General features: G+C 39.6%; 1 protein-coding gene across 1 annotated transcript; it reads left to right on the top strand.

Annotated features, from left to right (window-relative positions):
- The first annotated feature begins 2,246 nt into the window (after nt 1-2,246).
- LOC135523352 (T-box transcription factor T-like) lies at nt 2,247-10,178 on the top strand. Its single transcript, XM_064949974.1, has 8 exons — nt 2,247-2,452; nt 3,073-3,337; nt 4,111-4,245; nt 4,494-4,555; nt 4,706-4,764; nt 5,752-5,913; nt 8,068-8,200; nt 9,878-10,178. Exons 1-8 carry the CDS (start codon nt 2,247-2,249, stop codon nt 10,164-10,166), a joined length of 1,311 nt encoding a protein of 436 aa, XP_064806046.1. The 3' UTR covers nt 10,167-10,178.
- Nucleotides 10,179-10,456: the final 278 nt, after the last annotated feature.

The following is a 10,456-nucleotide window of genomic DNA, read 5'->3' as shown; positions in this document are numbered from 1 at the left end:
ACTGTTGATCTGACTGTTACCCTGACTGTTGATCTGACTGTTACCCTGACAGTTGATCTGACTGTTGATCTGACTGTGTCAAAACTACAGTCAGATTATTTTGCTATGAAGGAATCCCTTGCTGATTTAAATGCTGTGTTTAATACAGGAAAATGAAATACATGTTGTTTTAAACTGTGGTGAGAATGTTTCAGATGAACTACATATTCACTCATTGGATGGTTCTCCAACCCAACGTGTTCCCGCATATAAACACTTAGGCATTTGGATTGCTTTTTCTACAGAAACAGATCGTTCCTTTCTCTAAGCAGCAGGAAGCAGATAATTCAGTCAATCTTTTTATCCGTTGTTGATTATGGTGATGTTATTTATCTATGTGCAGTTGCTCCAACTCTTAAACCATTGGATGCCATCCATCATAGTGCTCTTCGTTTTGTTACAGCTGACATGTTTGATACCCATCCCTGTATTCTGTATCAAAACGTTTTCTGGACTTCGCTAAAGACCTGTAGATCTCTACATGACTCCCTTTCTGTTTACGAGGCCCTACTTCATAAACGTCTGTCTTATCTAACGTTTCAGTTGAAGTATAGACACCTGAGTTGTCTAACCCCGTTCACAGGATTGGTTAACTCTTGAGGTTCCTTGGGTTTCCACCGAGTCAGGTAAATATGCTTTTTGTTTTAATCTTTTTTTAACTTATTTTTTATCGCTGTATACATTTCAGCTTGATGTCCTGGTGCCGTTCGGTCAATTTAAAGTAATTGATAAGGGGCTTATTTGTGGAGAAATATAACCATTTTTATGGGTGATTTGTGATGTTTTATTTGTGCTTACCACGACTGGGTTTTTGTATATATAAATATATATACATATATAAATAAATAAGTGTATAATGTGTATATTTGTATTGTGTTAAATAGGGTGCGTTTGGAAAAGAGACCTACTGTTAGGTCTACATATGTCATTCCCTTGTCGAAATAAAGGCTAAATAAAAATGTAACTACAAATTATTTGAAGAGAAATATAACACCTGTAATGTGTATTTCCTAGAATAAAAAAAACATATATGTGATGACGTTGAATCAACTTGGAAAACTGATTTTGTTTTGAAAAAAAAAACACAACTTTTAACCTAAATGCAATGACATAGTGACATTTCCGTTGTTAATTTCACGTTGAATTCACGTTAGTTAAAAACTCAAACCAAATGTAAATTAAAACTGGATGTTAAACCGTCTGTTCCCAGTGGGTTTCTGCTAACTGGATGGATTGTTTCTCGTTGCGAATCATTTAGCCAAATAATAAAACTGAGAAGTGTTTTCTGTTGATCGCAGACTTGTTTCTATGCATCCCTTCTATTGTTAAAGGTGTGTGTTACGGCCTGGTCTGTATTTCCTCCGTTTTGTCACCTACCCGACCACTTCACAGGCCTTGAAACGAATAAACATCTCTAATAACCTTCGTCGTGGGAAATGGTTTTGGAAATTATTTCAGTTGTTAAAAGTTTTGTAGAACAAAAACAGAACTATTACTTCATGAGTAAAAGCAACAAAAACAAAAAAAAGTTTAAATAATGTCGTAGAATATAAAGTGTTTAATTAGAGGGAAACTTAAAGTTTGTCTTTCGCATAGAACGTGTCACAAGTGAAAAGGTTTTAAACTAATATAATAAAAATATATTCGGTCTATCAAGTTAGACTAGAGTTTAATCATCAGAAATAAAGCATTTTATGAGTCCTACCTATCTGAACATAGGCCTTCAGTCATTTGAGATTGGGTGAAACTGTAAAGAACATTTGAAATAAATACCTGAAAGTTCAAATCCCTCGGTTTCATTCTGCAGTTCTTTGATATAGATTACTACGTGTAAATATTGACAGATTGAAGTAATAAAACAATTACAATTGGCTGGTGAGCAATCGACTTCAGACACATTACCCATCCTTCCTGTAAAGCCATCCTTCCTCCCTACTCCTACTGATACAGTATAGCCTCATACAACCAATGACTGACCAGACGGCATACATCAAAGCGAAGACCAGCCAACCAGCGATGGCACAAAGATATATCAGTTTATTGACTGTTACTTCGGAATATATATTCGGAAACTTGCAATGGGGTGGAGAATATTGGATATATTCAAGTGGATTGGATATATAGCCTATTTGGGAGCGACCAATTTTTTGTTTTCTTAATCTTAAAGTGTAATACGTAATTTTTCAACCCTGGAGCTGTTGGAAAGAATGGCCTTAGGTGGCGGGGATGGCCCGGGGAAGGTTACACAGTACCGGGTGGACCACCTTCTCACTGCCGTGGAGAACGAGCTACAGGCGGGCAGCGAGAAGGGCGATCCTACGGAGAGACAACTCAAAGTCGGCTTGGATGAGAACGAACTGTGGCGGAAGTTCCAGGAACTCACGAATGAAATGATAGTAACCAAAAATGGCAGGTAAGTCATTGAATTGACATGTGTTTTATATACATGTATATACTGTATTATTGTTGGTTGTTTTATGCGTATTATTTATGGTTCAGCTACCTGCCAAATGTATAGCCTTTGTCTTAATTTATATAGTGAAAAAAGCAGGTAGGCTTATATCTTTTTTTTAATGTATTTAACTGGGCAAGTAAAAACAGATATTTACAACAACGGCCTAGGAACCGTGGGTTAACTGCCTGGTTCAGAGGCAGAACGACAGATGTGTTTTACCTTGTCAACTCGTGGATTCGATCCCGCAACCTTTCGGTTACTGGCCCGCTCTAACCGCTACCTGCCGCCCCTAACAGCCGTAGGTTTATAACACAAATAAATAGTGTTAAACGTGTCTATACCATTGCTGTGGTATCACAGTAATAAAGGAAACAGGATTGCACACATTCATTCATTATATTTAGAGTTTTTCCTGTAACACCCAGGTCTATTAATATTCACATGGCCTATAAAGTGAACCACTCGTTCGCTTGACATTAGTGTCAATAATGCCCTATTGTACAATAGATTATAGTTATTGTTTGACTATAAAGGATGAGATAAGGACACCTGTTATTATATTTTCCTTTGTATCCAAGGCGCATGTTTCCGGTGCTGAAGGTGAATGTTTCTGGGTTGGATCCAAACGCCATGTACTCGTTCCTGCTGGACTTCGTGGCTGCAGACAACCACCGGTGGAAATACGTTAATGGGGAGTGGGTTCCCGGGGGTAAACCCGAGCCTCAAGCCCCGAGCTGCGTGTATATCCACCCGGACTCGCCTAACTTTGGAGCGCGCTGGATGAAAGATCCGGTCTCATTCTGTAAAGTCAAACTCACCAACAAACTCAATGGAGGAGGCCAGGTTAGACGATTATAGTGTTATCACTTTAAATGTCATGTTATAACCTTTTGAGTTCTCGCGTTTTTTCCCAATAATTTTGATAACAATTTAGATCAGAAAATATGTCATGGAATCAAATCAAATGTATTTATAAAGCCCTTCTTACATCAGCTGATATCTCAAAGTGCTGTAACAGAAACCCAGAATAAAACCCCAAACATCAAGCAATGCAGGTGTAGAAGCACGGTGGCTAGGAAAAACTCCCTAGAAAGGCCAGAACCTAGGTAGAAACCTAGAGAGGAACCAGGCTATGAGGGGTGGCCAGGAATTTCCTAACAACACCCGTGCCAATATATTTAATTTAAATGTTTTAATTTTACCTTTATTTTACTAGGCAAGTCACTTAAGAACAAATTCTTATTTTCAATGACGGCCTAGGAACAGTGGGTTAACTGCCTGTTCAGGGGCAGAACGACAGATTTGTACCTTGTCAGCTCGGGAATTCGAACTTGCAACATTTTGGTTACTAGCCCAACACTCTAACAACTAGGCTATCCTCCAAACACCGGCTTCTCGAGAACGATCATTTAAATAATATATGCCATTCCGAAGACGCTTTTATCTAAAGCGAATTACAATCAAGCGTGTATACATTTTAGGCTATGTTGTCACGGGAACACCCATCAATCAACATTTCGATTAAAATAAATGATATTTTTCTACCTGTAAAATAAAGCATATTATTTAACTTTTTGCTTTAAAAAAACAACACGTTTTTTTTATACATTTTTCAGATCATGTTAAACTCGTTGCACAAATATGAGCCACGTGTCCATATTGTCCGCGTCGGAGGGCCGCAGAGAATGATCACGAGTCACTCCTTCCCGGAGACTCAGTTCATAGCGGTCACTGCCTACCAGAACGAAGAGGTACATTATTGTATTGATACATTATTTTATAAACACTCTAATGTTAATAGTAATGTGTGTTTTGTTGTTGCTGTTCATGTATAACTGTCCAATACGTAGACTTTGAAGTACGCAACTTTGTAGACATTTTGTTTGGGTCGTTTTAGGTGAAGAAGATAGAACATTTAAAAAATCTACTTTATTAAAGATTCGTTATTTTATTATTAGGTCTTACCAATTTTGCATTATATTTTCACTCCACATTTTAGATAACCGGTCTGAAAATCAAATACAACCCGTTTGCCAAGGCCTTTCTGGATACTAAAGAAAGGTAGGGCAAGTTGCCTGCTCCCTTTTCTGTCCACTAGAAATAGATGTATTTAGTTAGATTTGATTGAGAATACAGGATATATCAGTGTTTACTGGTAGATTGACAGCCAGTGTCCCACAGACATGGTCTGATTGGATTCCCTCTCCACAGAACGGATCATAAAGACATCTTGGATGACAGTGACAACCAGCACTCAAGCTACTCTCAATGTAAGTATTTTAGATATGTATATATATATATATATATTTATATATTTATTTATTTATTAAACATTTAAATAAAGAATGGGATTGATACATACGATAGAGTTTACAGACAGCACATTAAATAATAAATATTTATTTATTTATTTATTAAACATTTAAATAAAGAATGGGATTGATACATACGATAGAGTTTACAGACAGCACATTAAATAATAAATATTTATTTATTTATTAAACATTTAAATAAAGAATGGGATTGATACATACGATAGAGTTTACAGACAGCACATTAAATAATAAATATTTATTTATTTATTAAACATTTAAATAAAGAATGGGATTGATACATACGATAGAGTTTACAGACAGCACATTAAATAATAAATATTTATTTATTTATTAAACATTTAAATAAAGAATGGGATTGATACATACGATAGAGTTTACAGACAGCACATTAAATAATATTTATTTATTTATTTATTAAACATTTAAATAAAGAATGGGATTGATACATACGATAGAGTTTACAGACAGCACATTAAATAATAAATATTTATTTATTTATTAAACATTTAAATAAAGAATGGGATTGATACATACGATAGAGTTTACAGACAGCACATTAAATAATAAATATTTATTTATTTATTAAACATTTAAATAAAGAATGGGATTGATACATACGATAGAGTTTACAGACAGCACATTAAATAATATTTATTTATTTATTTATTAAACATTTAAATAAAGAATGGGATTGATACATACGATAGAGTTTACAGACAGCACATTGGAAATGTAAACGCTGACTAAGTAATTTACTTAAATTCTTTATTTTTTAGATCTCAATTCTTCAATTTGACACATAAGCAAAAAAAAAAGGCATTCAAAATAAATGTGGTGGATTTAAAGAATAGAAGATATAAGACTCCCCACATAAAATGACTCCATGTTTCCCTGTGTTCCTGTGGGCCCACCACACTACAGTGAGTGGATGGTTCATCCCAGGACCTCCTGCTAGCCCTCACACGCAGTTTGGAAGCCCACTGTCCCTGTCCTCGTCCCACGGCTGTGACCGCTACTCCACCCTGAGAAACCATCGCTCTGCACCGTACAGCAGCCCTTACACCCATCGCACCAACTCCCCTAGTGAGTGTCTCGTTCTCCTGTCCTCCAACCCCTCTCTACCCCCTCTCCTGTCCTCCACCCCTCTCCTGTGCTCCAACCCCTCTCTACCCCCTCTCCTGTCCTCCACCCCCTCTCCTGTCCTCCACCCCCTCTCTACCCCCTCTCCTGTCCTCCACCCCCTCTCTACCCCCTCTCCTGTCTTCCATCCCCTCTCCACCACCTCCCCAACACCCCTTCCCTTCTCCTCCACCTCTACCCTTCCAGGACATAGCTATCAACACCCCTCATCTCCTCCTCCACCTCTACCCATCCAGGACATAGCTACCTTCACCTCTTCACTGCTCTCCTCCTCCACCTCTATCCATCCAGGTCAAAGCTACCAACACCCCTTCCCTTCCTTTCCACCATTAACAAGAAAGTCAAACAAATGTGGCTGAGCAGGAGATATTCTGCATTCCTCTGGTCTTTGTGAGAGCAGGATGCTCAGAGTTGTACACAGCTGGTCTTCCAACAGGGCCTGGACAGATGCATTAGTCAGTCATCATTACCTTCTTCAGCCAGTACTGTGTACTGTGTACTGTGAATGTGAACTAAAGACACCCATAGAATTACAGAGTAATTGACTTGATTCAAAGCCTTTTAAAACCTCCTAAGGATGATGCGAATTTTCGCAGCTTTTTGTAAAAAATCGCGCAACATTTCAACGTCCTGCTACTCATAGCAGGAATATAGTATATGCATATGATAAGAATGTGTGTATAGAAAACACTCTGAAGTCTCTAAAACTGGTTAAATCGTGTCTGTGGCTATAACAGAACGTGTTTAGGAGTAAAAATCGCAGGGAAAACTGTTCACCAAAAACACACAAAAAATATTCATCCGCCAGTCAATGCATTGTTTAAGACGACAGAAAAAAAAACGAGGATCCCATTACAATGCCTACAGCGTCCACACGATGGCGCCTGTACTGGCATTTTATTCGTCCTTTATCCTTGGTTGGATGACGTTTTGGCAAGTCCTGTCTTGAGCCGCACTGCATGATGTTTTGAAAGTGTAAACATGGAGGATGATTTCAAGACTTTCTGCTATCGAATACAGATCGCCCCGTGATCAATTTGATAGATTATTAACATTTATTAATACCTAAAGTTGGTTTAGAAACGTAGTTTGAAGTGATTTGTAAAAGTTTATAGGCAACTTTTGTAATTTTAAAACGTGACGTTGCGTCTTGTAAATGGGAATTTTCCTGGATCAGACCAGCCTTCATGAAATGACATTTTGGGTATACAATGACGGATTTAATCGGGAAAAAGACCCAATTGTGATGTTTATGGGACATATAGGAGTGCCAACAGAGAAGCTCGTCAAAGGTAATGAATGTTTTATATTTTATTTCTGCGTTTTGTGTAGCGCCGGCTACCGCAAAATCTGTTGTTTAGGTGACGTCCTGGTATTTTGGGGGGTTGCATGCTATCAGATAATAGCTTCTCATGCTTTCGCCGAAAAGCATTTTACAAATCTGACTTGGTGTCTAGATTCACAACGAGTGTAGCTTTAATTGAGTACCCGGCCTGTGTGTTTTAATGAAAGGTTGAGTTGTATGGAGTACTATTAGTTGGCGCTCTGGAATTTTGCTGATTTTGATGCCTGTACAGGTACTGCAGCCGTAACAGGTTTTAAAAGCCCCTTTTCACAGCGAGAGAACTACAGAATACATACATACATACATACATACATACATACATACATACATACATACATACATACATACATACATACATACATACATACATATCAGAAGATATGTTTCTTTCTGCACTTCTTTTGTATGACCTCAAACCCAGAGGACGCTGGGTCAACTGTGCCCCGTCCTATTGGACTCCCAATCACCGGCCGGATGTGATACAGCCTGGATTTGAACCAGGGACTGTAGTGACGCCTCCGAGACGCTGAGATGCAGTGCCTTAGATCGCTGTGCCACTCGGGAGCTTCAACAGGCAGAAAGGAGCACTAACTAACTAACTAACTCATTATTGGTGCAGGCCCCATGATCTGGTGATTTAGACAATAGAGATCCGGGTTTAATTTAGTCTCCCCTGCTGTTTCAAATAAAGAAAAAATGCCCTAAAGAATAAATGAATCTTTAGAATAAACTCATGATTGGTTGTGTTGCAGCTGGTTACTCTGATATGTCCTCTGGCTGTCTGTCCATGCTGCCCTCCCATGACAACTGGTCCAGTCTTCAGATGTCTTCCCACTCCACCATGCTGCCCGTGACCCACTGTAGCGTCACTGGGACCAACTCCAGGTTGGTGGCCTCAACACACCTCTCCTGCTGCCTCTTCTTCTCTCTGTCTCTGTCTCTCTCTGTCTCTCTGTCTCTCTGTCGGTCTCTCTCTGTCTGTCTCTCTCTGTCTCTCTCTCTCTCTCTCTCTCTCTCTCTCGGTCTCTCTCTGTCTCTCTCTCTCTCTCATGTACTACTTATGAATGTGGTATGTAAGGGATATGAATGTGTTATGTACTGGTTATTAATGTGTTACGTACTGGTTATGAATGTGTTATGTAAGGGTTATGAATGTGTAATGTAAGGGATATGAATGTGTCACGTACTGGTTATGAATGTGTTATGTACTGGTTATTAATGTGTTACGTACTGGTTATGAATGTGTCACGTACTGGTTATGAATGTGTTATGTACTGGTTATGAATGTGTTATGTAAGGGTTATGAATGTGTCATGTAAGGGATATGAATGTGTCATGTAAGGGTTATGAATTTGTTATGTACTGGTTATGAATGTGTCATGTAAGGGATATGAATGTGTTATGTACTGGTTATGAATGTGTTATGTACTGGTTATGAATGTGTTATGTAAGGGATATGAATGTGTCATGTACTGGTTATGAATGTGTCATGTAAGGGTTATGAATGTGTTATGTAAGGGTTATGAATGTGTTATGTAAGGGTTATGAATGTGTTATGTACTGGTTATGAATGTGGTATGTAAGGGTTATGCATGTGTTATGTACTGGTTATGAATGTGTTATGTACTGGTTATGAATGTGTTATGTAAGGGTTATGAATGTGTTATGTACTGGTTATGAATGTGTTATGTACTGGTTATGAATGTGTTATGTAAGGGTTATGAATGTGTTATGTACTGGTTATGAATGTGGTATGTAAGGGTTATGAATGTGTTATGTACTGGTTATGAATGTGTTATGTACTGGTTATGAATGTGGTATGTAAGGGTTATGCATGTGTTATGTACTGGTTTTGAATGTGTTATGTACTGGTTATGAATGTGGTATGTAAGGGTTATGAATGTGGTATGTAAGGGTTAGGAATGTGTTATGTACTGGTTATGAATGTGGTATGTAAGGGTTATGAATGTGTTATGTACTGGTTATGAATGTGGTATGTAAGGGTTATGAATGTGTTATGTAAGGTTTATGAATGTGTTATGTAAGGGTTATGAATGTGTTATGTACTGGTTATGAATGTGTTATGTACTGGTTATGAATGTGTTATGTACTGGTTATGAATGTGTCATGTAAGGGTTATGAATGTGTTATGTAAGGGTTATGAATGTGTTATGTAAGGGTTATGAATGTGTTATGTACTGGTTATGAATGTGTTATGTAAGGGTTATGAATGTGTCATGTAAGGGATATGAATGTGTCACGTACTGGTTATGAATGTGTTATGTACTGGTTATTAATGTGTTATATACTGGTTATGAATGTGTTATGTACTGGTTATGAATGTGTTATGTACTGGTTATGAATGTGTTATGTAAGGGTTATGAATGTGTTATGTACTGGTTATGAATGTGTTATGTAAGGGTTATGAATGTGTTATGTACTGGTTATGAATGTGTTATGTAAGGATTATGAATGTGTTCATACATACTGTAGGTCTCTTTCCGGTAAAGAATGACCCTGTATTTCACATCTTCTGTTCTCGCCTGTCCTCTCTGTATCCAGCCAGTACCCCAGCCTGTGGTCCGTCAGTAACCCGTCCCTGGCCCCTGTCTCCCAGTCGGGGGAGGTGTCCAACAGCCTAGGCTCCCAGTTCCTGCGAGGCCCCAGCAGTAGCCACTATCCTGGGCTGTCTCACTCCGTCACAGCGCCACCTGGTGGATCCCCGCAGTATGACTGCAGCACGGCCACAGAGGTGCACGATGGTACGATGGTATCGCATTACGATACGTCACCGCACAGTCAAACGCGACTGACTACAGTATGGACTCCTGTTACACCTCCTTCCATGTAGGGGGAGAGAGAGAGACGGGGCGGGGGTGGGGCGGGGCAGGTGTGGGGGCGGGGTGGGGCAGGGCAGAGCGGGGCAGGGCAGGACGGGGCGGGGCAGGGCAGAGCGGGGCAGGACGGGGTGGGGCAGGGCAGAGCGGGGTGGGGCAGGGCGGGGCGGGGCAGGACAGGGTGGGGCAGGGCGGGGCAGAGCGGGGCGGGGCAGGGCAGAGCGGGGCAGGGCGGGGTGGGGCAGTGCAGAGCGGGGCAGGGCAGAGCGGGGCAGGGCAGACAGCGTAATACAATCAATGCCCA

This window comes from Oncorhynchus masou, chromosome 31 (genome assembly GCF_036934945.1).
Source record: "Oncorhynchus masou masou isolate Uvic2021 chromosome 31, UVic_Omas_1.1, whole genome shotgun sequence".
Classification (NCBI taxonomy): domain Eukaryota; kingdom Metazoa; phylum Chordata; class Actinopteri; order Salmoniformes; family Salmonidae; genus Oncorhynchus; species Oncorhynchus masou.
The sequence above is the reverse complement of the archived record's forward strand: the minus strand, read 5'-3'. Positions and strand labels throughout refer to the sequence as shown.

Excerpts from the sequence above, each read along its gene's own strand:
- LOC135523352 (XM_064949974.1), top strand. The coding sequence starts at position 2,247 with ATGGCCTTAGGTGGCGGGGATGGCCCGGGGAAGGTTACACAGTACCGG. Across the intron at positions 2,453-3,072 it reads ATAGTAACCAAAAATGGCAG|GCGCATGTTTCCGGTGCTGA; the intron begins GTAAGTCATTGA and ends TTTGTATCCAAG. Across the intron at positions 8,201-9,877 it reads GTCACTGGGACCAACTCCAG|CCAGTACCCCAGCCTGTGGT; the intron begins GTTGGTGGCCTC and ends CTCTGTATCCAG.